The sequence below is a fragment of the Cucumis melo genome, chromosome 12 (genome assembly GCF_025177605.1).
Source record: "Cucumis melo cultivar AY chromosome 12, USDA_Cmelo_AY_1.0, whole genome shotgun sequence".
Lineage (NCBI taxonomy): Eukaryota > Viridiplantae > Streptophyta > Magnoliopsida > Cucurbitales > Cucurbitaceae > Cucumis > Cucumis melo.
This window is the reverse complement of record NC_066868.1, coordinates 2,631,302-2,658,688: the sequence shown is the minus strand read 5'-3', so window position 1 is coordinate 2,658,688 and position 27,387 is coordinate 2,631,302. Positions and strand designations below refer to the sequence as shown.

The following is a 27,387-nucleotide window of genomic DNA, read 5'->3' as shown; positions in this document are numbered from 1 at the left end:
TTGTAGAATAGTTTATTTTCAAGACCCATACAATTAATTAAAAAAATTTAAAGAAAAATTTCGAACATATATTTGACATATACATCATTTATGTATTTGAATTTTCTAAAAAATAAACTAAGATATAATAAGTGTATAAACAAAACACAATTTGTATTGTATTATATACCAAACATTATATGTAATGTATAATATATATTTTTAGTATGTTTGCAAACACACTAAAAAAAGAAGACATGGTCTCTACGATATATATTACATTTTTTAATATATTATCCGTATTTGATTTATACTCGAACTTAATAAAATAAATTTAGCTACGAGCATAGAATAAAATAAAGAAAATCTCCTAAAAAAAAGAAAAAAATTGAAATACCTACTTTAAATGAATATCAAACAAAACTAATAAATGATGAAAAAAAATAGAATTCTAAAATTGTATTACGAAAGAAATAATAAAATATTTCAAACTTTAATTGATGGGAGATAATAATAAATCATGTTGTAACAATTTTGGAAAATTATCGCATTAAGATTTTGTGTCACAAAAGTAGTATTTTTTTTGATAGATCATTAAAACATTTGGTCCATGTCGGATGAGATTGACCACCAACATTTCATTAAAATATTAAAATTTTCCAAACGGTGCATTATTTTCGAGTTTATAGAGAATTTTTAAATCTTTCCGAATCTTAACTAATTATTTTTAATAATATTTGAAAAAAAATTTAAAACTATTTTTCCCTCTAAATTTGATTATCTTTTAAGTGGCCATTTGGAGGAAGGGTTGGGTTATGGAAGGTTAGGGTTATGATAAACCTAAGATTATGATAAGATGTGTTTGGGGAAAGAGTTATGGAGGAAGTGTTATGATAAAATGTGTTTGGGGGAAGGGTTATGAAGGAAGTGTTATGATAATGTTTTGATAAGATGTGTTTGGGAGAAGGGTTATGTGGGTAGGGTTATGATAGATTAAGGAAGAGTTGAAGAAGAGTTAAGGAAAAGTTGAAGAAGAGTTAAGGAAAAGTTGAAGAAGGGTTAAGAAGTGTTGAAGAATGATTGAGGAAAAGTTGAAGAAGGGTTTGAAGAAGAGTTAAGGGGCTAAAACTAGAGTTACATAACCTTCCCCCAAACGAGGGTTGGATTACATAATTCTAACCCCCCATAACCCAACCCTTCTATCTTACACTAAACCTTAACTAGTTGTATATGAATCTTTGATCAATTTTTTTAGAGATAGTTCATAATTTGTTAAAAACACATAAAATAAGAAACTATTTATCCTCCATAAAAAACACAAAGTTCCTTATGCCTATTATTTCCTACTTTGTCACTTTTTCCTTTACAATTTTTCAATAATTATCCTTTACAATTTTTCAATATTTTATCATAATTCACGCCTTTCATAAATTAGGATAAAATATTTACAATAGTTGATCTCGTTTCATAAAAATAAAATTCAACTCGGGAAGTCCAAAATGAACATTTTCTTAAGCTTTTCCGAAACAATTTTGATGTATGAGATTCATAATTTTTTTTGGTATCTACCTGTGTATCAATTATTTTTCAATATTTGATAACAATTCTAAAATTTTGAAAAAAAAGAGAGTTAAGATCGGCGGTAAGATTTGAGAAATGATGGAATATCCACAAACCCAAAACACCGTTTCGGACAATTTCGCAAAAAAAACAATGTTAGATACATAAATACCCTAAATTATATTTAGCTATTTGTTTAGAACTTGGAACTTTTAAGAACATGCAGTGCAAGATGAATTTGATTTTAAACCAATAACTCCCACCCCAGAGGATTCGTCGATCCCACCCTCGTCGTCTACGCGAGCTTCCCTCTCTCAGGCTGCTATTTCAAAAGCTCCAAGCTACATCTCTAGCTCGGTATCTCTCTCTCTCTCTCTCTCTCTCGAAAATGTTTAATGGATCGAAATTATTCGGTGCAATTTCTGTACTTTTGACTTCTAGTTATGCATCTTTCTTCAACTTTTCAACTTCACCCCGGAGAAGATATGAAGTTGCAAATGCATACAAAGTACTCCTTTTTCCTCCACTTCTTACCTAAACAAACTAACCCTTCTTGGGGTGAATGAAATTGGATTTATTAACATGCTCAAAGAAACGTTATGGGGTATTGGGTTTTTCTGTTTTATAACAATTCTAATTGTGGAAGTTCATCTGAATTACTCTGTTTTTTTTTTTTGTTGGGTTTAAGTTCAATTTTCAAACAGGCATTGTATTCTGCAAGCATGTCTAAGCTTACATCTCCAATGCAATTAGATGTCCCGATTCAGCAATTGATGTTGGAACATAGGGCATTCTTATTGATCTTGCCTAATATTTTGTTTTCTTTGGCCACTCTTGTGTATCTTCAGCCAATCTTGACTCTTCTTGTTTTATTTTGAGTCTTGGCTATTATGTTTCTTGTTAGGGCTTGTACTGTGTTGGTTGTTAGTTAAATTCCCAAACGACTGCTTTTGCTAGTTTTTTATTGCAAGTGTGGTTAGTTAGCATTTTACTCCTTAGTTACTTACTGGTGTTTTTCTTTAGTTGATGCCTTCATCTCTATAAACATGAAGGTAAATTGACATTTTGTTGGCTGATATTGAATTTTGAGGTATTCTTTGAACCCTTGTGTGCATCAGTAGTATATTGATCAACTTGCTTTATTTTAGTTTCTCTCTGTATACTAAATTGTGCAAGGTCTAAATTGGAGTGAAGGGTTTAACTGTTGGTGAGAAGTTAGATTGCCCTGCCATGAAGTCACGTCTTGACATGTTTTATATTAGTTCCAATTTTCTTAAAAATATATTAGTTCCAACTTTCTTATCCAAAAAATTATATTAGTTCCAATTTTCTTATCCAAAAAAAAAAAAAAAGAAAAAAGAAAAAATAATTCCAACTTGTGATAGAACTCAATTATCCCTTAAAATATATTTTATTAAATGATCCAAAAATGAAGATACAAGCAGCTTCAATAGGCAGCCACCGGAAAACGATTTGCAACTAACCAAGGACAAGAACTAAAGAACTTCCAAGAGTTGAATACAAATTGTTCTCTAACTGCTTTTATTTTCATTCTCGTGCTTCCCAGATCTAAAATTTGAAGGATGAGGCAATTTAAGGAGGAAGTATACTACAATGTCACTCAAGTAAGCATCCTGACTAGATTTTTAACTTCAGTGATTTTCTTTAATTAATTTACCTTTCCTTTAGTTAGAGATGGGGTTGACCTTTAACTAACTTCTGCAAATTGATTTGAAGTTGCACTTTATCCATGAACAGGCCATTGACTTAATGTCAGCGGTAAAGGAATTAAATAAATTTAGTTCTCAAGAACTTGGTAAACTGTTGAGGGACTCTGAGAATTTTGTAATACACTACACTTCTGAAAACAACATGCAGATGACGGTGAGATATTCTCTTATTTGTCTTAAACTACTAATTAGTTAAACCATTTCTTATCAATGTGCTATATTGTGCATCACATTGGTTTCAGATCGACGTAGAAAAGCTTGCATGCTTCCTTCCTTTGCACCTCATGGCTGTTCTTATATCATCTAACAGAGATGAGGCATTGTACAAATATCTGCTATGTGGTGTGCGGCTCTTGTATTCCCTATGTGATTTAGCACCCCGACATGCTAGACTTGAGCAGGTTGGTTATGGTTTGAAACTGTCACATAATCTGTGGTAGTTATTTGTGGGAGTTTATCGTTCTGTTTTCTCTAAAAAGATGTGCACACTAACTCCAATCTTCTTGGAGATTCAAAATGAATTGGACTGCTTAGCCCTACAATAGGCGTGTGACACATTCACTTATTTATTTGGTTTTTGACGTGCTAATACTAGTGAACAACAGAAAGATGACTAAAGTAGTAGGGTCCATATCGGGTCATATGGCAACTCTTTGACTTTCAATTCAAAAGACAAAGGAGTGAGATCATCTTGAATCTTTTGATTGGAATTTAACCCCTGTGATGTACAAAAATGGGGACATGCCTTCTTAAAACCTTCAAAGATTGTCTGACGGATTGTTCATTGAAATGTTTTGGGTATATTACCTCCGTGTAATAGTTTTATAATGTTATAGGCATAAAGTGATGCACAGACGTCATGGCTTCATATAAATTTTTTAAACTTATTTATTAAATATGAATTATTTACCTCCATGTAATGGTTTCCCTATACAATCTCTTGCAAAAGGTTTAATTTGAAAACTTCAATTATCTTATTATTAACAATACTGTATCTTTTTCCATTCATACAAATTATTTTTATTTTATATTTTCGAATTGTAAACAAGAGGAAGGAGTTGCTTAGAGAAACAAAATGTGAACAACTCAAACGTACTTGATGCCCCCGGGATTAGGGTCATTGTGAACAAGTATGATTCCCATCCTTTAGTGTGTTACTGGTGGTGGATCAAAAGGCACATATATAGGAACCCTGGATAGCTATCTTGTTTGGTTTTCTTTCTTCTCTTAGTTTGCCAGCTACATGATCAAGAATTGCTAGTAACTTCTAGGAGGATTATTGATTGGGTAGGAATCATTTGTGTAACCTTATGTCTTGCTTATATCGTTCATCCTCAATGAAATTAAGAATAGGAAAAGAGGGGAAGTGTTTCTTAGATTTGGAGATGTTGGTACTTTGGATTCTCCAAACATCTTCAACGGAGTTATTTCTTTGAATGTTTTTTCAAATACGTTGGCCTTCATTGGTATTACCAAGTCAATGAAGTTGATGAAGTTTTTAACGTGAATGATGAAATTGTCCAACTACCCACTTTATTACCAGAGACAAGGGCTGTAGTTTTCTAGGGTTTGGAATTTTTAATATACCTCCACCCTTTAATCTTCCTACGGTTTCTAATTAGGTGGCTTTTGAAGTTTCATCTTCCGGCCAACTCTCGTTTCCTCGTTTACTACCAAAGTGTCTTCTCAGCCCTTCATTTATATGAAATTTCTTGAACATGCGTTCCTTAATAAAGTTTCAACTGTCTGCTCATTTTTAAATGCCTCCCTTCTATTTATCATTAATGGAATACATGAACAGCATTGTTTATAACAGCTAGAACTTGGTGGACCGGTTGTATTTAATAATTCTTTTTGTGAACCACTTGCTTATACTAGCGGGCTTTTTAATGCTGATTTGATTCCCCGTTTGGCCTTCAATCCTCCCCTTGCAGTGATGTTGTCATCCACCATCTTGTTGGAAATGTAGCTTCCACATTATTTGATCAATCTTGGGATGTCTAGCCCTCCTTTAGCCACTCGATATCGTCTATTCAGTCCATCTCATTGTAAAGAGGCTACAATCAAAGAAGTGTAGAATGATTTATACATTTTTTGAGACCTCAATCCTTATAGGAACTTAAAGCATGTTGAAGCTTTAGACCTGATGAAGGAAAATTTAATATTATATCATCAAACGCTTTCCCTTACTTGTGGGCTTAAAATATTAAAAAAACTTAACAAGAGGAAATCAATTTTAATTGGGTAGGAAATAACATGGCAGGGACTTGAACATAGGACGTTCCTAGACCACAGTGCTATCTTAAATCGCCAATTGACCCAAAAGCTTAAGCTATTGAGTGAAGACAAATTTAATATTATATCATTTAACAGACCCCACAAATGTTTTAGAGCCATCTTCACTAAAGGTATTTGGAAAGATAAATAAGCAAAAAAGACGATTTTTCCTATGGGAAGTTGTGCATAGAGCTATCAAATAAAGACGTTCTTCAAGGGAGAATGCCCCATTTGGCCATATCCTCTGGATGGTTTTCACGGTGTAAATCAAATGAGACAAATGATGAATCTCAGGGTTGATTTTCTTATCATTGCTTTATTGGGACATGTTAGGATACCTCCTTGCAAGAACACGAAGAACACTAAAGATAGAAATCGATACTATAATTATTGCAATTAAGAAACTACAATATGACATAACCTTTCAAGAGGGCTATTTAATTACTTATATGCCCCTTCTAATACAGATACTAATATTATACTAATAGTCCTACTATTTCCATAACTAGGGATCTTACCGGCCACCCCTTCAATAAAGGTTGCATATTACTTGTGATTTCTTGTGGATTCTTTGGAAGTAGAGGAATCAAAAGAGATTTTATGGACATAGAATAGCCATTCAACGTGTTATTCGATCATGTTATTTATTACTCTATTTCTTGGTGTAAAGTTTCAAATCTTTTTGTGTCATATACTTACACAGTTATGCTTCTCTTATTATCAATTGGGAATGCTTTTTGTAAACATCGTGGATTTTGTCCTTTTTGTAATTTTGTACATCTATGAGTTTTTTACTTATTAAAAAAAAAAATCCATTCTGATTTGAAATCCCTCCAAATCATGAGGTTCCAAGGCGAGCATAAATATGGTTGGAGTGCTACTCAAATATCTTCATAGATAAGGAACAAGATGTTCGGTTTTTTCTTACATTTATCGCCCCCTACTTATTGCTAACTTGGTGGAAATTGAAATCTCTCTTTGGTAAATTGGAGATGTGTTTTTGTAATTCATTGAATAGTATCTCATTATTTCGTAATTTCATTTAATCAATTTAATGTCATTGTTTCTGTTAGAATTTAGGGGCTTATTGTTTGTTAAAAGCCCCAAGGGTGTTTATATAAATTATTATTCCCTAGTTTTCTTTCCTTTTCTGTTAAGGTTCATATTGCCTATTTACACTTCCCCTTTGTATTTTTTCGATTCATAAGAAAATAATAAGAAAAACTCTCTATCGTGGTTCTCCATGTACTAGGGTTTCCATGCATCTTGGTGTGTTCTCTTTTTTTTCCTCCTTTCTAGTTTCCTGTGTAAAAGAAAAAAATCACTTATGTATAGTTGCAAGTTTTTTACCAGGAGTAAACCTTGGGTGTGTTTATCTTTGACTATGAAAGTCAAAATATACAATTATGTTAATATCTCTTTGATCTTTAAATTTGTTCTTCACATCAAACCTTTTGGTTCCTAGATCAGCACATTCTCATTATAAATTTGAGTTATTTGCAGATTTTGCTAGATGATGTGAAAATGTCAGAGCAGCTGCTTGACCTGGTCTTTTATATGCTAATTGTTCTTGGAGGTTTCAAAGAGGTTAATCTAGATTTTTTTCATTTGAAGTTGGCACGTCTTTATACTTTATTTTTACTGATTTGTTCTTCAACAGGAAAATTATCAATCTGATAGCATTTCTGTTGCTCATTCGTCGCTGGTTGCATGTAGTCTCTATCTATTAACAGGATGTATCTCATCACAGTGGCAAGATCTTGTTCATGTATTGATTGCACATCCTAAGGTACAAATATTTTACACTTTTTAGTTTGGGTGTATACAGGATTTAGTTATGTTGTGAAGCAGTCTCTAAATTGTCTCCCCGGCAGGAAATTAATTCTACAATTCATATTTATGGATTCTTTGAAGTGGATTTTATTTTACAATCCTTATAAATCTGTCTACTATCTGACACCTCTTCTTTGGTCAACTTGGGGTTTACTCTCCCCCTTCTTTGGTAGTTTACATTTCATCAATGAAATATTTGTTTCCTCCTAAAAGGAGAGGAAAAAGAAAAAAGGAAATTAGAGGCTGACTATTATTGCCTTGAGCTGATCTTCAAGCTTCTTAACAGGTAGACATTTTTATGGAGGCAGCTTTTGCTTCAGTTTTCCAGAGTGTTAAAGTTTTGGACCTCCGGCTGTCAACTAAGAATTCTGATTCAACTTGCACGGTTCCCGTCGCAGAACTAATCAACTATCTATGTCTTCAGTGTGAAGCTTCTTTACAGTTTCTCCAAACACTTTGCCAACAAAAAGCATTCCGTGAGCGTCTATTGAGGAATAAGGTTCCTTATACTTACAGTAATTTCAATAAATGTGTTGCACGTTACATGCTTCAGTTTAAGAACATGAGTATATGCTAATTGCCATAAATGTTAATAAGTAAATTACTCATATCGCTGCTATTTCATATTTGGACCTTTGGTGGATAAAGATAGTAGCAAGTAGGTTAGCCTTTTGGAAAATAGTCTTCTTTTTTAAAGCTAGAAGCCTTACCTTGATCATATTTGTTTTGAGTGCCCTTCCTGTTTGTTCATTTTCTCTTTTTCAGAGCCCCATGCTAGGTGTGTAAGAGTCCGAAGAGGTCAATGCATGTTTTTCTGTGTGAAGGGTTTGAAGAAGGGTAAAGAATGGGGTCACACTTGATTAGCTGGGAGGTTATTGAAAGGTCAACCCTTTTCCTTTGGGGACTAGAAATTGGGAATCTTAGGATGTGCAACAGAGCTCTATTAGCCAAATGGGTGTCACGTTTCTTCTCTGAGCCCAACTTCTTGTAGTGTAGGATCATTGCTAGTAAACATGGCTCCCATCCTTTCGAGTGGTTGTTAAAGGGGGTCAAAGGTACTCACGGGAACTTGTGGTAGGATATTTTGAAAGAGCTCTCGCCTTTTGTTTACTTAGTTCGTTGTGTGGTGGGGGAAGGGAGGGGCACATACTTTTGGTAAGATCACTGGGTGGGGGAGAAACCTCTTTGCACTTTGTTTTTTTGTCTTTATCGTCTTTCCTAAAAAATCGTGTTGTTGTCGACATTCTTATGTAGTCTGGAGTTTATTTTCCTCTCGAGTTTTGTTGCTTTCTTTCCAATGGGAAAGAGACTGAAGTGACTGGTCTTTTTTGTTTACTCGAGAGTCACCCCTTTAGGCACGTGAGAAGGGAAGTAAAGACTTGGAGCTCCAATCCTTTGGAGGGGTTCTTGTGTAAGTCTTTCTTTGGAACAATGTGAGCGAAAGTTCTGTCATTCACGGAGCAATTTAGTTGAACCTCTTCCATAGAAGTTATTGTATGATTGCTGGTCTTTTCCTTTGCTTTGGAGGAATAAGATCCTTGGAAAGTGAGGTTTTTTACTTAGCAAGTTATATATAGCTATGCTAACATGATGGATTGGTTCGTGAGGACGATGCTCTCACTTGTTGGTCCTTTCTGTTGTATTCTTCATCGGAAGGTGGAGGTAGACTTGGACCATGTTCTCTGATGTTGTGAGTTTGAACGGTATTATGCATGCTCGTCATAGAGACACTAGTGCTATTATCGAGGAGCTCCTTCTCAATCTGCCTTATAGGGCAAACGGCTGCTTTTTATGGCTTGTTGGGGTGTGCAATCTAAAATTTGGTGGGGTGAGCGGAGTATTAGTGTTTAGAGGAGTGAATAGGGACCCTAGTGACATTTGGTCCTTTGTTCTCTTCCATGTTTCCTGCGTGTTTCGATTTGGAAGACTTTTTGTAACTATTCTATAGACATTAGCATAGTTGAAGCCCCTCCTTGTAGGGGGAAATCCCTTATTTTATGAGCTTGTTTTTTTGTATGCTCTTATATTCTTTCATTTTTTTTTCTAATGAAAGTTATTTTATTAAGAAAAAATAGAAAGATCGAAAAGTTTGATGCATGTATACACACACACTAACAGAAAAACGTTTTCTTAGTAATAGAGGGAAAATGAATAAGTTTTTATTGACATGTTATTTGTCTCTCACATGTATACTAATTAAACTTAAAATCTAAGTACATGTCACGGATATGATATATAAATTTTTAGAACAAAGGATAACTGTTGCAACTTTCTCTTTCGTCCTTGTATGAGGATTTCTTTTGTTAGTTTAGGGAGGGGAGATGCTTGTTTATGGGGCCGGTCCTTCTGAAGAACTTTCTTATAGTCACTTCTTTAGGTGTTTGGTTAACCCCTTTCCATCCAGTTGTTAGAACCATACAATTCATGAAAAACAAAAGGAAAAAAGAGAAAGATTTAACATCCTAATTTTATTGCCACAAGTAGGTTTCATCTTCAGTGGTCATTTTGGAATAAGTTTCAGTACGACTAGATGATGATTCCACGATCTTAATTTTAAATAAAAAATGTAACTACTTTAAGACAAAAAGAAGGGAAAAAACAGAAATGGAGACAAACAAGATAAAAGAAAAACAAAACAGAAATGAAAAAAAAGAAGGATAAAATTGAAGGTATGAAAAACATAGATGGGAAAAAAAAAGGAAAAAAGAAACACAAAAGTGGAGGAGAAAAAGAAATGGAAGTTTCTGGCAGGAGGAGATGATGAAATTAGGGTTTAAAATATTGCTTTTATGGTTTCCCTCTTCTGCCCTTCCAATCCGGTACTTCTAAGTTTTAATGGGCTTAAAAAGCCCCAAATGAGCTGCGGAAGGTTTCTCATTTATTTATTTTTTATTTTTAATTTTGTAGCTCACGTGTCTGTGGTGTATCCTTGCGAGTTCCCGTGTTGGAAATAAAAAAAGTAACAATAAAATAATGAACATGCTAGCTGGTGTGTCCAACACGTGTCAGGGGCATGTCAGTGTCCGACACATATCGGACACAACTTGGCCACTTTAGGAGTGTTTGTCCATTATAGATTGTGCGAATTCTGTTTGGAACCCTTCCTTCTTAACATTTGGCTTGAGTCATGCCTATCTTAGGGGCACCTGAGATGTGATTGGGGTGTTCCTCCTCCATCTGTGCTTTCGAGAGAAGGGTCGTTTCTTATGGGTGATTGGAGTGTGTGTTATGATGTGGAATCTTTGGGAAAAAAAACAATAGAGTAATCAGTGGGCTGGAAAGGGATCTTAGTGATGTTTGAGCTCTTCTTAGGTTTCCATTTATCTTTCTGGGCTTCAAATTCAAAGTTTTTTTTTTTTTTTTTTAATACTATTTTGTAGGCACTAGTTTGCTCTTTTAGTCCTCTTTTATTTTGTTAAGTCCTACTAAGAAATCAGTATTTGGCTGCTTTGGAGCCATTGCCTTCTCGTATGGAGCTGAACCAAATGATCGGAGGCGAGGGAAGCGGTCCTCTTTTATTTAGAATGATCTTTCTTTTGTGGACTTGTATTTTTTCATTTTTTTCTCCATGAAAGTGGGCTATTTCATTAAAAGAGAAAAAAGAAAGAAAATTTTTGCCAATATGAAATTCTATTTTATTAATCAATTTTATATATAGCTAAGGAACTTCTATGCTTAAATTAACATTTAATATACTGCTAACGTTTATCCATTACTCTTCATTTTTAATATCTACTTTTTTTAAGAGAAGAAACATTCACTGATTAAATGAAATAAAGGGGGAACACCAAAAGGTGATTACAATAAAGATTCCCAATTGGAAACTAAAAAAGAAAGGCGGGAAGAGAAGAATCAATAGAATGATTATTTTTTTTGTAACGGAAACAAGCCTCTTTATCATTAAAGATAATAAAAGAGACTAAAGCTCAAAGTACAAGAGTATTATACTAAGAGAAAAAGAAACTAAGAGAAAATATAGACTAAAACTAAAACAAAGACTACACTCGGGCAACATAAATATGAAGGCAACCTAAAACGAACCCAAACAGAAAAATAACGATCTAAACGAAGCCACTCAAAGACAATACGGCAGCAGAAATCAATGTAATGATTAATATAATTTCCAAAGGGAACATTTAATATAATGATTAAAAGGAGGCTTAGATTTGCACCAGTACAACGCAATAAAAAGAGAAGAATCAATACAGAAAATCATAACTGGAAGGAAGAGTACTGAAAAGACGTTTATTGCGCTTGCCCCGCAAGGTAAAAGAAAGGCTCCAACAATGGCTAACCAGAGTCTTTTTCGTACAATGGAAAGGATGACCAACCAGTGAGGAAGCAATATTGTCAAGCACATTACAAGAAAAAGCAGTCAACCAACCAAAAGCCTGCAACATGGTATGCCAAATGTGCAAAGCATAAAGGCAATGAATGGACAGATGCACAATACTTTCAGAGTGACTGTGGCTCCATGAAGGAGAGATGGACATATAGGGCATACGTTGTTGAAGCCGATCAGCAGTATTAATAGCATCAAGACTGAATGGAGAGTTACTTTTGAAGATCAGCGTGTGCTCATGGGATGTTAGTTTTATTAATAGCACCAAGACTGACCAAAACATATTATATATATCCCATTTAGCTAGAAGTTTAATACCAGCCAAACTGACTGAAACATATTGTTCTTACCACACCCATTTATCTAGAAGTTACATTTATTTATTTAGTTTTAGAACCGCTTAAATCACTATTGCTAAAATCACTCCAATGAGTGGCTTTAATGGCACCAAAATCAGCAGAATTATTTATGTTAATCTAGAACTTACCACAAAGTTGTGTTATATTATTGTTCAAAAAGAAGTTTTCATTGTCTACTTGATAGATTTATTTTGTATGCTGGAGAGATGTAGATTGAGATGATAGCTCCTTGACTGTTTATGCCTTATAGTTCAAATCAGATGCAGTCATTTAGAAGTTTGATGAAGAAAAAAAATATCATAACAAGAAATTAGCTGCTCCACTATCATGCCGATTAACTGCCACATTTCTGTAGCTTAATATGTTTCGGTGCTAGTCTAGGGCATTTTAGTGGTTAAGCCTACAAGCTTAGTCATTGAAGTTCAAAATATTTTACAGGCGCAAGTTGGCTTAATTGCAAATATTATACTAATTGTTTGCTACTGTCAAGCAGCATAGTTGGTTTAGTTACTTACATCCTGCTTACCGCATGCTTTCTTTTTTATTTCAGGAACTTTGCTGTAAAGGTGGTGTATTGTTTCTTGCTAGAGCCATCTTGAAGTTGAATGTTGCGCATCCTCATCTCCAGTCCTCTAGAGTTGGTGCTACCTTATCTAGACTGAAAGCAAAAGTTCTTTCTATTGTAAGTTCTGTTCACGAAATAAAGCATCTAGATTTTGACATCTCAAAATCACAATTACTTTAGTATCTATTAGAGCTTCCTTTTTATTCTTGATGATAATGATGGGTTTTTGGATAAGTATGGATTAATCCTGTTTAGTTTTCTTTTGTAGCTTCTGAGTCTATGTGAAGCAGAAAGCATTTCTTATCTGGATGAAGTTGCCAGCACTCCGAGAAGCTTGGATTTTGCGAAGTCTGTTGCATTACAGGTTGATCCCTTTTGAATGCTTTGAGGTGGTGTTTATTTACTGAGGGAGAGTTGACTCTCTCTCTGACTTCATACTTCAGTTGTGACCAATCCACTCTGTAAACCAGCCTAAACTGTAGTAAAAGAGTCAGAATGATGTTTCTGTTAACTTTTTTTGGTGAAGAAGTCCTGCTTGTTGTCAGTTTGTACAAAAATTCATTCTACATCTGATTTTGTGAATTTCATTTTTCTAAAGGATGCATTATCCTGTAGATGACTGTTGTCCTTATAAATTTTACATGATTTATGCCTTCAAGACATCTCCCTCAATGGTACAGTTATCTTACAATTCTATTCTCATCTTGCAGATTCTTGAGCTATTGAAGAATGCACTTAGCAGGGATTCCAAAAGTATATTTTCTTGTTCAGAAAAGAGGTATCCAACAGGCTTTTTGCAACTCAATGCTATGCGCCTGGCTGATATCTTCTCAGATGATTCCAATTTTCGATCTTACATCACAGTTAACTTTGTAAGCCCTTGGTCATAAACTGGATATTCCATCTTCAGTTCTATAACCCTGTTGAATGATCATTAAAGCTTCCTGGTTTCAAATTGATACTTGAACTAACTAAATGATCTGCAAAAATCATATAAAATTGAAAGTTATTGCTTTTTTCTGTTATTTGTAAACGTTTTAGAACTTTTCTATGAACAACTGAGTGTGCTTAGGTGCAGATCATATGTATGCCTGGAAGCATGTCTTTTGAACAGTTGGTAACTGTGGGTTTGGCATTTTGCTCCAGACTAAGGTTTTGACAGCAGTGTTTTCACTCTCCCATGGAGATTTTCTATCCAGCTGGTGTTCTTCTGATCTCCCTGTTAAGGAAGAGGATGCAACTCTAGAGTATGATTCTTTTGCAGCAGCTGGTTGGGTTTTGGACAATTTTTTTTCGTCGGGCATTTTACATCCAAAAAATTTGGACTTTACCTTGATTCCAAGTGTTATGGCTCCAGCTTCATATGCACATCAGAGAACATCGTTATTTGTCAAAGTAATTGCAAATCTCCACTGTTTTGTTCCAAGCATATGTGAAGGTTAATCCTTTATCATTTCTTCATTGCTGATGATGTATTCTCCGAAATGACTGTTTATTACTCTTATATTCTTATTTTATCCACAGAACAGGAAAGAAATCTCTTCCTTCATGGATTTGTTGATTGTTTAAAAATGGATATTGTCAAAGCATTACCTGGATCTGATGGTTCAAAAGCTACCAATGTTTGCAGGAATCTGCGTAAGTAATACTCTAGTGATTTTTGTTCTATTTATTGTCTACTCTAAGGCAACCCAAACAATGGCCACATTCATGCGTACAAGTGTCTTATATGTGTACAGGTTCACTGTTGAGCCAGGCAGAATCTTTAATTCCTAATTTTTTAAATGAAGAGGATGTACAGCTCTTAAGGTGATTTAATCTCGTCTGCACTCTTTTCATACATGGCATGTTGGACAAACTTCTGGTAAATTAGATTACTTCTTGAGAGATTTTGGGAATGTTTGCCTAATTACTTCTGAATGTTACATGAACAAGTTAATGCCTCGGTATACATATAGAAGTTAATACTTTGGCATACAATAGCAAGCATTTGTTGAGATCCAAACTTTAGATAATAAACTGAAATTGTATTGCGATATAAAGAAGAAATTGGTAGTAGCCTTTCGCCACAAGCTTTCATGATATTGATTCCCCAAAATAACGCCCAACTCCCAAACCCAGAACTTCCTTTTTCTAACCGTCCACATTGACAAACTTCCTACATAATTACAATTGTTCATTGGACTTTAGTTATGAACTTCTTGTTGGGAATGTATATGAGATATAAATGAAAGTAGAATAAACTCAATTATATCTCAAACTGGCACCTCACAGGTTAGAGGCAAAAGACACACAACCCTCTGCCTTCTTTTCTTTCTTCCAATTTTTTGCTTTATAAGAAGATTTCCGCTGCCACAAATTTCCTTCTTTTGATAAACCCCCACATTAACTAATAACAAATACTTATTTATGGGTTAATATTCAATAGGTTGCAAGTTGGTTACAAAGATTGGGTCTAAACTGGAAACTTGAACCCTACTTTCTGCTTGGACATCCCTTCGGCATACCGGTCTTACAGGCCTGTGACTACAGTCTTCTTACCGCTACGTGGGGAACCGATTAGGTTCAAGGGTTCTGTAAAGTTTCTTTGTTGGCAAGAGGGGCTCAATCAGTCGCTGTCTGATATAATCTACGGAGGAGGGAGGAACCATAACCCCAAAGGTGATTACACACCGCGAAAGCTAAGATCCCAAGGATTTGCTCTACCTCCTCTCTCGAGAAGGGGACTGAAAGCGGTCCACAACCGGGTGAGGCATAGGGTGGTCATATGATAGTTATACCAAAAAAAGGATTGGTTCAAGGTCTCTCCTCTTAATTGTGAAAAAAGACAGTTACTATTGGGGCAAAAAAACAAACGAAGACGGGTCATTTTCTGGGAAATGATATGATATTGTTGATGGAAATTTGGAGAAATTGAAAAAGCTTGTGAAGAGATTATGTTACAAGATTGTTTTGAAAATGGTATGGACATGCAATCTTTTGCATTAAGGATGAATACAAGGAGTCTTCCAATAATTATGACGGAAATAGGAGGATATAAAAGGAGTATTGGGTAAGAAGGATAAAGATATTTGGCGGAAATGGAATGGGATTGCACTATTATTATTTGTAGATATAATTGACACGATGAACTATGCCCATTTTGACAGACTCTATTTCTACTTTTTTTTTTCCTTTCATGTTTTGGTTTTTGTTTGCTAGGAAAAGAAAAAAGACGATTTTCATTAATGTAATGAAATTACAAAATGCTAATTGGACCACCAAACACCCTTCCAATTAGCGTTAATGTCACTGTCGGAATAATTACAAAAATACTTATCTAGCTTGCACCACGTGGCTACTGTGTACAAAAGTAGATCATGTATGTAATATAAGTTGTTTTCCTTTTCAACGAAGTTTCTGTTATTTCTTTCATACCAATTTATTCAGAGGAAGCTCTTTTGAGTATATTCTGCCATAGGATCTTGGTTGCCTTTAGAAGGGGTGCGCCATAGGAGTGGTGGACAGATTGGTCACTATAGATCTGTGTAGAGGCCTAGAGGGTGGACCAACCAAATATTTTTACTGAGATGTTTGAAAAAGTGGAGGGCAGTTGGCAACTAATCAAAAGATTTGATCATGTGTTTCAATTGTCCTTTCATAAATATGGAGCAAAACATTTGGAGAAAGGGCCATGGATGATGGATTCCTTTTTGGAACTTGATCTTATAGTATGGGACTTTTCATTTTTTCCCATAAAAACCTCCTAAATAAAAGATATTGACATTTTCCTGGGAGCTTTGCCTTATCATCAATCGCTCCATCAAGGCCATTAATCCCCACTCATTGCAGCCATAAAGCATCCCCTTCGGATCGTCGAATTTTGATACAGGACATCATCCATTTGATGAAAGACTATATATCTCTTTCTCTCTTGTTATGATGATTTTAATGCTCAATCTGAAGTTAGCCTAAGCAGTATGGAAGCACTTGTGGAGTCTATGGATAATCACTTTGATGACATTGTATCTGAAGACTCCCTAAAACTTTTGATTTTTGATTTTGAAAAGGAGACAACCTGTTTATTTAATACAATAATAATGAGACAAAAGCTCATAGTATAAGAGAATTATACAATGAGCATGTAACCATAGATCAGGAGGTGCTAGGTTGACACCTCATAGCACCCTCATCATATCCAAACAAGCTAAAAACCAAAACTAAAGAGTAATGTCCTCTGTTGACTTCTTAAGGATCACTGATGAGTTTTCTTTTGAGAGTTTCCTGGTGCTTTGGGGTGGTTGATTACTTTTTCGGCCTTCTGTACAGACTCTGGAGGGATGATTTCTTTGGTTCCTCTGCCATTTGTGCGACCTCCTGAGTGATGGCATCTTTGGAGTTCTCTTTGTTATTGGCAATGTCTCGCAGAAACGGAGTGTTTAATAAAATGAGAAAATTTAGTAGTTAAATGACTCAAATCACGAGTTTCACGCGATATTGGTTGAAATGAAATTTGGAGGAGGGTGTATGTAAATTGATACACTTCGAAAGTTTAGGGTTTAAATCAATATTATTATTACTTAAAAATTTTAATTGATACCACCCACTAGTTTAGTGGTATAAATTGATATTTGTCCAATTATTGTTGATGGAAGTTTTTGTATTTTCTTGCTTCTCACCTTGCATTTTTGCTTGAATGTCAATGTGATGTGCTGATTTCTCTTGCAGAGTGTTCTATGACCAATTACAGAAGGCTATTACTTTTTCTGAATCGGAAGGAAATAGAGTTCAGGTAAAGCTGTTTAATTATTACTTTTTCTGATTCATATTGCTCGTTCAATTGTGTGGAAGTTAATAATTAATCTTTTTTCGGCTCTTTTTTTTATCTATTAGTTCTATATTTTCCTCTATTTAACTGTTTTTGATCTATTTGACTTGTGGTTGTGGTACAAATACCGAAGATAATACATTAGAAGAGTCAATGTCATGGGATAAGTCCCTAAACATCATATTAGAAAAATTAATTAGGTGAATCAAAATGCAAGGAATTAGTTAATATCAGAAAATTCAATCAGGTAAATATGATAAATTAGTTTTGTATTCCTAATGAGATAAGAGGATCTGGATTAGTGGTTGCATCTTTACACATGCTTGTAGACTTTCTCCATTCTCTTGATTTCTCCTCATTTTCCCTTCATTTTATACGGTCTACTCTTTTTTTCCTTCTCTCCTCATTCCTTTTCAATATTTTTCATTTGTTCATTTTATGCTAAAAAGAGCTCTGTTTTCATTAGATTCAAGTCAAAGATCTCAAAAGAAGCTGATGGAACTCTAACTTTCTTACTGTATTTCTCTTTATTGATCAATGATTGATTTACAATATAGAATTGATTGAATCTCAATTCTTCTCTCAACTCTCCAATGTACTCCTCTCTCTCAAGAAGTTACAATGGCCTAACCACTCTAACAAACTTTTCATAAAACTTTCCCGCCTACAGGACCACTATTTATACTACCCCTGTTGCCAACTTTAGTCTATTTCCCACGTGCAAAATAATGTGGTACATACATTTATTATTTCTTTCTTCTACTATAGACATGCCTAATAGGAGGTCTAACATTACTCCTCCCTTCCAAATTCACTTGTCTTCAAGGTGAAGAGCTGGATATAGACGTCGCACTTCCTCATAATACTCCCACGTAGCTTCATGCGATGGTAGGCCTTCCCAGCAAATTAGAACCTCCCACTGAGCCGCCTTATTCTTCTGGTATCTGATAACTTTTTCAGGAACTGACTTTCACTCATAATTCTCAGTCACTAACTGTATAGTGTGCTGTACCTCCTCATGCTGTCCAATTAGTTTCTTCAACTGTGATACATGAAACACAGGATGAATCGTCGTTTCAGCGGGTAATTCAAGTTTGTAAGTTACAGGTTCCACTCTCTCCACAATTTTATAAGGATCGAAAAATTTAGGAGAAAGTTTCTCGTTCCGTTTTTTCCGTAATGACCATTCTACATCTCGCCGTTTACGATCAGCATAGTTCTTCATCTGTTCCTGTGCGAGACGTAAGTGGTCACGTAACCCACACAAAACCTCATCCCTTTCCTTTAACATCTCCTCCACTGTCGAATTTTGGACCGTATACTGCCATAGGACAAAAGAGCCGGGGGTTTCCTTCCATAGACAACCTAAAAGGGTGACATCCCAAGAGCTCTATTGAATGTGGTATTATACCAGTATTCTGTCCAAGGCAGCCATCTAACCCATTCTTTTGGTCTTTCAGCACAAAAACACCTTAAGTAAGTTTCGACACCCCTGTTCATAACCTCTATTTGGCCATCAGATTGGGGGTGATAAGCAGTACTTTTGTTCAACTTGGTGCCGGATAATCGAAAAAGTTCATTCCAAAAATGACTAAGAAAGACTTTATCCCTATCTGACACTATTGAAAAAGGAAAACCGTGCTTACCACTTCCTTCACAAACAAATCTACTACTAGCTTAGCTGTAAAAGGATGTTTAAGAGGAAGAAAATGACCATACTTACTCAGGCGATCCACCACTACTAATATAACTTCAAATCCATTGGCTTTTGGTAATCCTTCCACAAAATCCATAGAGATATCGCTCCATATAGCTTGTGGGATTTCCAACGGTACCAGCAACCCAGCAGGTGATAGAGCCAACAATTTATTTCTTTGGCATATGAGGCATTCTTCACAGTGTTTTCTAATCCCTGCTTTCATTCCTTCCCAATATAGGTCACTGGAAATTCTTTTATAGGTTCGTAAAAACCCTGAATGTCCTCCCACCACAGAGTTATGATAGGTATTCAAAATTGCTGGAATTAAAGAGGAATTTCTAGTAATAACGAACCTGCCTTTGTACTGTAGGAACCCATTCTGCAGTGTATTTATTTTCAGACTGGTCGTCCTGCTCACTTACTTTCTCTATTATCTTCTGTAGCTTCGGGTCTTGAGGTACTTCCCTCCTAATTACTTCCAAGTCCTTTGTCACGGGTATTGATAAGGCCCATAACCGTATTTCAGCTGGCTTTCTTGATAGAGCATCAGCTGCGCTGTTCTCTACACCCGGCTTATAAACTACCTCGAATGAATAACCCAAGAGTTTCGCTATCCATATCTGGTATTGAGGCTGAATAACTCTCTGTTCCAATAGAAATTTCAGGGATTTTTGATCAGTTTTTACCTTAAATTTCCCTACCAATAAGTAAGGTCTACAACGTTGGCAGCCAACACCACAACCATTAATTCTCTTTCATAATCAGGGCGGGCCCTATCTCTCAATGCTAATCTGTGACTGTAGTAAGCAGTTGGTCTGCTTGCTTGAATTAGCATTGCCCCAACTCCATATCCCGAAGCATCAGTTTCAATTTCAAACGGCTGGGTAAAATTTGGTAGTGCTAACACTGGCAAAGACATCATTGCCTTTTTTAATTGATCAAATGCTACCATTGCTTCATCACTCCACTTGTACCCTCCTTTCTTTAATAACTGAGTTAAGGGTGCGGCAATGGTTCCATAGTTCTGCACAAAACGTCTATAATACCCAGTCAATCCCAAGAATCCTCTAACTTCTTTGATATTAGTGGGAACTGGCCATTCAACTATTGATTTAATCTTCTCAGGGTCAACTTCAACACCCTCCCCTGATATAACATGGCCCAAATACTCTATTTTATGCTGGGCAAAGCTACATTTCTTCCGATTTGCATACAACTTATGCTTCCTCAATATCGATAATACCTTTCCCAAGTGCACCAAATGATCATTCTCATTCTTACTGTAAACTAGTATGTCATCAAAAAATACCAACACCAATTTTCGTAAAAATGGTTTAAAAATTGCATTCATCAACGCTTGGAAGGTAGCCGGAGCATTAGTTAGCCCAAACAGCATCACTAAGAACTCGTAGTGGCCCTCATGAGTTCAAAAGGTTGTCTTTTCAATATCCTCGTCAGCCATTCTTATTTGGTGGTACCTTGACTTTAAATCGATTTTAGAGAACAATGATGCTCCACACAGCTCGTCAAACAGTTCTTCAACTATTGGAATCGGAAACTTGTCTGGAATAGTGGCATTGTTCACAGCCCGATAATCCACACAGAATCGCCAACTGCCATCCTTTTTCTTAACCAGCAAAACAGGGCTAGAAAAAGGACTAGTACTGGGCCTTATAACTTCTGACTCAAGCATTTCTTTCACCAAATTCTCCATCTCTTCCTTTTGATGAAATCCATAGCGGTAAGGACGAACATTTATAGGATTAGTACCCTCTTTCAAGTGTATCTGATGTTCTATTTCTCTTCTTGGAGGTAATTGTTTTGGCCACTCAAACACATCGACATACTGTTTCATAACCATGCTAATCGAACTGTCTTCCTCTGCTTTTGATGTCGCTACACTGTCAACATTATTGTTTAATATCCCAGCCTCTATTGCTTGACACTCAATGAGGAATCCTTCATCTTTATCTTCCCAGCCTTTAATCATATTCTTGAGACTGACCTTGCTTTAGTTAAGCTAGGATCTCCCTTGATATTTATAGACTTTCCCTCGAAAGAAAAAGTCAATGATAAATTCTTTTAATCTACTGTGGTTACTCCCAGAGAATACAGCGAGCCACTGCATACCCAATATAACATCTACACCGCCGAGCTCTAAAGGTAGAAAATCTTCCTTCACTGACCAATTCTTCAGCTGTACTTCTAGTTTTTCACAAATGCCTTTGCCTTGTACAGCAGCTCCCGAACCCAAAATTACACCATAATGTGATGTCTCTTTAATTGGTATATGCAACGTTTCAACCAATTTTTCTGAGACAAAGTTATTGGTTGCTCCACAATCAATTACAATGACTACATTCTCATTTTGGAGTTTACCCCTTACCTTTATAGTTCCAGGGTGATTCAATCCTACCACTGAGTTTTGAGAGTTCAACATAAGTGGTAATGTCTCTTTTTTCCACTTCTTCTCCTTCAATTATTTCGAACTCTTCCTTGTCATTCACCACTAGAAACATTCTCAATTCACGATGCTCCTTCATCTTGCATTTATGATTTGTAGAGTACTTCTCATTGCATCGGAAACACAAGCCTTTTTCCTTTCGAGCTTGAAACTCTGCATCTGGTAAACGCTTATATGTTCCTTCTTTTCGATTTTCATTTGGACTGGAGCTCCTCGAAGTAACAGTTTTAATAGGAATTATGGTATTCCCTTTAGTATCATTCAACATATATTTAGAACCGGTCTTAGTATTCCCAGTGGCTGGAACAGACATTTTCCCGCCAGAATAACCATTTAAATTGGCCTCGTTTCTGAGAATTTCTCTGTTTTCTACTAACTGCACCACCTCCATCATTTCGGCCAGTCCTTTTGGTCTACAGAAGGCCACTTCCGCCCTAATCCATGGCAATAAGCCATTCATAAAGGTATCTTCGATCACTCTCTCCTGTAAATCAAATAGTGGAGCTACCAATTTATCGAACAAGTTCCTGTATTCTTCTACTGTGGACTCTTGCCTAATTCTTAAAAACTGTCCACAAATTGTTCCATCCTTGCTTGATCTAAATCGCACTAACATTCTTTCTTTCAAATTTGTCCGGCTAGTGAATTTATCTTTTTCTTCTTGAGATCTATACCAGTTCAACGTAGGACCATCGAAACTAACGGCAGACACTAGCATTTTTTCAGACTCGGACAATTTATGGATTTGGAAATACCTTTCGGCTCGAAACAACCACGAATCCGGGTCTTCTCCAGTGAACACCGGCATCTCTACCTTCTTGAACTTATTCCGATCACCATAGCTTTCATTGCTTTCGTTTCTTTTATCGTTTTGGTCATTTCCGAAATTTCGGTCCGATTCCATAGCTTTGCTTGACGAGGCTTCATTTTCTTTTCCTCTACTCTTCTTGGATTCACGTACGACAGACTCTGTTAACTGATCACTCACCGCGGATCGCTCTTTCGCACTCGTTTCCATGATCGTCAGCAGTAGTTGCTGTTGTTTCTCGAATTGTAGACGCATCAACTCGAGATTCTTCGCGATTTCGCTCAAGCTTAACTCGATCACCGGCATTTTATTGATTTCCTTCTTCATTCCGGCAATCTCTTGATCGATCAGTTCCAGGTGTTCTTCAATGCGAGTTTGCACCATTTCGCCCGCACGGATTTGGATCTTGGCCCTGATACCAAAATGATGGAACTCTAACTTTACTGTATTTCTCTTTATCAATGATTGATTTACAATATAGAATTGATTGAATCTCAATTCTTCTATCAACTCTCCAATGTACTCCTCTCTCTCAAGAAGTTACAATGGCCTAACCACTCTAACAAACTTTTCATAAAACTTTCCCGCCTACGGGACCACTATTTATACTACCCCTGTTGCCGACTTTAGTCTATTTCCCACGTTCAAAATAATGTGGTACATACATTTATTATTTCTTTCTTCTACTATAGACATGCCTAATAGGAGGTCTAACATTACTCCCCCTTCCAAATTCACCTCGTCCTCAAGGTGAAGAGTTGGATATAGACGTCGCACTTTCTCATAAGACTCCCACGTAGCTTCATGCGATGGTAGGTGGAGAGAAGGGGGAAGAGAGTTCTATTATTCCGAAGCGCTCTTTGGTGGCTTTTGGGATCAGGTGTGGAGTTGCAAGCTCCAAAGAGTTACGAAGTCTCTGAGTTGTACTCCCAGGATCCACAATATAAGAAGCCAGTAAGGTATAAAAATTGAATTTTTTAGTCGATTGATCCCTCCACTCCCGACATCCCAACAATTCCAAATACCAACGAAACTTACTACCATTTCCAGTACCCATTTCTCCTTGGCCATTCAAGAAGCCTTCTCCTTACAAACTCCTTGGATCAATTAAGTAGTAGAGTTCACAATTCAGCACTTTCCAACTTCCTATTCTAATTATTGGCCCTAACACTCCCTTAAAAGAATACAAAAATGTGCCTCAATATAATGAGAGCTTAAGGGGGTAAAACAGAATAAGTGATATAACAAACAGATGCACTTGATACTTTCAAGACAGTGGGTAAACTGTCTTGGCATTGTCTTGGCCCCTTCAGCATGGGTTCGAATTCTTTTTGGTCAAGTGAAGTTCATAGGTAGAGGAAGAAATCTGATAGACCTCCAATGTTATTTACATATAGTAGGAGAAAGAAGAAGGAGAAGTCAATAGTTTTGTATAGTTAATTCCAGTTAATGTATCTTTACTGTTTATGTAATTTAATGTTATCTTTACCGTTGTTGAGTCTTACAGTTATTTAGGAAGGACGGGGTAGTTTTTAGGGGTTGAGAGGAATCTGTGAGAGGGGGTGATAAGTTATTTTGGTGTGTAGGCTGTGCATCCTTGAGAGGAGGAGTACAGAGTGGATTGTTCTAGCTTTCTTACTGTATTTTGTGTGTGTAATTTCCAGATTGATGAACTGTCAATCTTACTTTTAATCTGTAACTTCTTTTACCAAATTGAATAAAGAACAACTATACCAGTGTTCTATCAAAATCCTGTTGATCAAGACTGTTTTTTTCTTTTGACAATTTTTCAATAGCTAATTTGGTTTCAAGTCACTCTTTCATACAACAAAAAATGACACTTTTCAACTCATAAAGAAATATAAACATAGCTGGTCAATAGCTAATTTGGTTTCTAGCCGCTCTTTCATACAACAAAAAAGTGACACTGTTCAACTCATGAAGAAATATAAACACAGTATCAGAGTGTTATAAAGTTTTAACCTTTATTTATTTAACTTTAAAATATGGACCTAAACATGTACAAGAAAAAATAATTAATGTTGAGTATCAAGCATAAGCGCACAAGCACCATCAACTTCTTGTGAAGGTGTTAAATCATTTAGAAAAAAATGTTAGGTGTCATCTCGAATATGTTGACATAAGATATTGTGCTATTAATGTTGAAATACTATTTTGGTTTGTGTAGTTTGAGGTTTGTTAAATTTTAGTCCATCTACTTTCAAAGGTTCACTTTAGTCCTTGTATTTCTAGAAAAATTGAAATTCATTCCCTGGAGTTAATTTTTATCAGAATGAACTAAATAATTACAATAATTTTCATTATGCTAATATCTTTTTAAAATTTATAGTGAAAATGTTTATAGATAACAAATTTTCTTTTTAATATTGAAAAATCGAGAACAAACAAGCTGGAGGGACTAAATTTAAGATTTATTTGAAATATAGGCACTGAAATCCACAGATATGTGCATGGATTAAAAATGGATTAAAAATGAATGAAATTCAAAGGAGGGGACCAAAATGATATTTTAACCCATTATTAATATGGAAACATAAAACAATAGAAATAAATTCTTAGTATGAGAATCATTGATCGAATGTGTGTTATAAGAAATGTGTTCTCATATATGTTTCCTGAGATTAACGTGTCACTATATATATATATATATGTTAGAATTAGTGGGCTTGATCCATAGGGATATTATGGGAGATTTGCCCTAAATATTGTTTCCTTTTTTATCTCTTTGTACTATTGTATTTGTTTTCGCCTCTTGTATCTATAGCATTCATAAGAAAATAATAACAAAAGTATCATGGTTTTTCTCCTGGTACCTGGTTTTCTGCGTAAGTCGGTGTTTCGTTCTTTTATTACTTTCAATAATATATATCCTAAAATGTGTACTATGAGAAATGTCTGCTAACCATATATGTTAGGTGTCATGGGTAGGAGAGGAGAGACAAGGAGTGAGCTAGGGAGAGGGTAGCTTAAAACCTCCCTTTTTGAGTGGGGGAGCACATCTAAGATTCCAAAGCAAAATGTGGCTGTTCGACTCATACTTTGAAAGAATGAAAAGAAAAAATTGGTAGCAATTTCAAAAATTCATGTTAGTAGAAGGAAAAATGTAAAATAAAAAATTAATCTCAGTTATTAAGCTTGACACAAAATCTCAGATGATTTCGAGGATTCATATGCAATGATGGTTTGTTAATTTTGGGAGTGATTTTATATATAAAACTTTTTCTTACATGAGATATTTGGTCTTTTTTTTTTCTTTATATTCCAAAAGGTGCACTGATCTTAATCATGAGACATTTGCTGATTTCTCCAGATACTTTTGAAATGGTATTGTTCAGATTAGAAGATATGTTCTGATTTTAGCTGTTATATTTCCAAATCTATATTTGATGATTTTCCATCCATAATTTCAAATAATAGGGAACATTTGTATTACTTGATAAATTATAAAAATTTGATCAATGGTAGGATGCCCAAAGTGTAGAAGGCGGCGTGTCACCTTTAGTGAAAGAACTTTCACATCTTGATAATGGAAATGGTAATTTGAAGGAAGAAGGAATGTCCGAGACTTCTGCTTTTCAAGAAATGGAAAATTGTGTTGAGACCGAACGAGGTGGTCAAGGTGATACTGTATTGAAGGAGCCTAAAAGCAAGGATGAAGATGAATCTGAAAGAAATGCATCCGGGATTCCAAAAGGGGATGAGGGAGATATACAGAATGTTGAAACTAGTGGATCTGACACAAACTCTACTAGAGGAAGGAATGACATTAAGCAAACAGACATTGTCGATTCTTCCAAGTCCAATGAGAATGCCAAAGAAACTGAACAAGCTGGAAGCCTAGAGGAAGAGAAGATTGAAAATGTTCACAGTGAAGAGAAGATTAGAAGAAAACGAAAACGTACTGTAATGAACGAGAAGCAGATCTCAGTTATTGAGAGAGCTCTCTTGGATGAACCCGAAATGCAGAGAAATCCAGCTTCAATCCAATTTTGGGCCGATGAATTAATTCGTTATGTATGTCAAACTAACCAAAAAGTCTAAACTTGACAATTTTTTATTCTCTTATTGCCATTAACGATTTCCTAGTTTAAGTGATTTACATGTATTTTCCAGGGTTCTGAGGTGGCATCATCTCAACTTAAAAATTGGTGAGCAGCCTCTCTTGTGCATTTCAGGATCTTGGCTGGCCTATGTTTTTAAATGTTTGTGCTTATGGAATGAACAGGCTGAACAATAGGAAAGCGAGGCTAGCACGCACAGCTAGGGATAGCCGTGCAACCTTAGAAGCTGACAATGCAATTCCAGATAAGCAAGGGGGCATTGCTGCTGGATCCTGTGACTCACCTGATAGCCCATGTGAAGATAAACATGTACCTAATACAGGAAGGGATCGAAGAACTGCATCAAGAACTAACACAGCTAATAATCCTAAGAATTCAACAACAGAGTTCAATGACAGTGGCCCAACGGAATTTGTTCACTTCAAGCCAGGGCAGTATGTCATTCTTGTAGACGTGCTCGGAGAGGAGATTGCAAAAGGAAAAGTGCATCAGGTACATGGTAAATGGTATGGGAGAAACCTAGAGGAACTTGAAACATTGGTTATTGATATTGATGAATTGAAGGCCGATAAAAACACGGTGCTTCCATACCCATACGAGGCCACAGGCACCTCATTTCATGAGGCAGAAACTAAAATTGGTGTCATGAGAGTTTTGTGGGATTTTAACAAAATCTTCATGTTGCAGTCACAATGAAGGGGCAGCGATGCAATTATTTTTGTTTTACTAGATAACTTAAATTCAATTGATGTTGGTTTTAGTTTAGGATTTTGAGTTGTGAATAATATTTGTAGTTCTGTGTAATAAATATTAATCTCTCCTTTGGCACATCCTTCAAACATTGGCCATTCTTAACAAGCCTCCACAATATTGTTTTTGTTA

General features: G+C 35.7%; 1 protein-coding gene across 5 annotated transcripts; it reads left to right on the top strand.

The window, feature by feature from the left end:
• The first annotated feature begins 1,727 nt into the window (after window positions 1-1,727).
• On the top strand, window positions 1,728-27,387 carry LOC103497176 (nodulin homeobox). 5 transcript variants are annotated; one of them, XM_051080410.1, is made up of 18 exons: window positions 1,733-1,896; window positions 2,563-2,629; window positions 3,107-3,164; window positions 3,298-3,423; window positions 3,512-3,670; window positions 7,050-7,133; window positions 7,207-7,335; window positions 7,666-7,878; window positions 12,631-12,762; window positions 12,914-13,009; window positions 13,356-13,517; window positions 13,792-14,083; window positions 14,170-14,283; window positions 14,385-14,454; window positions 17,353-17,416; window positions 25,910-26,458; window positions 26,558-26,592; window positions 26,670-27,387. In XM_051080410.1, the coding sequence occupies exons 3-18, from the start codon at window positions 3,123-3,125 to the stop codon at window positions 27,199-27,201; spliced, it is 2,799 nt and encodes a 932-aa protein (XP_050936367.1). In that variant the 5' UTR covers window positions 1,733-1,896; window positions 2,563-2,629; window positions 3,107-3,122; the 3' UTR covers window positions 27,202-27,387. The 5 variants fall into 5 exon arrangements, with proteins under 5 accessions (XP_008457501.2, XP_050936368.1, XP_008457500.2 ...); XM_008459279.3 differs by lacking the exon at window positions 2,563-2,629 and having other exon boundaries at window positions 1,728-1,896; XM_051080411.1 differs by lacking the exon at window positions 2,563-2,629 and having other exon boundaries at window positions 1,728-1,896; window positions 3,277-3,423; window positions 13,792-14,040; window positions 14,175-14,283.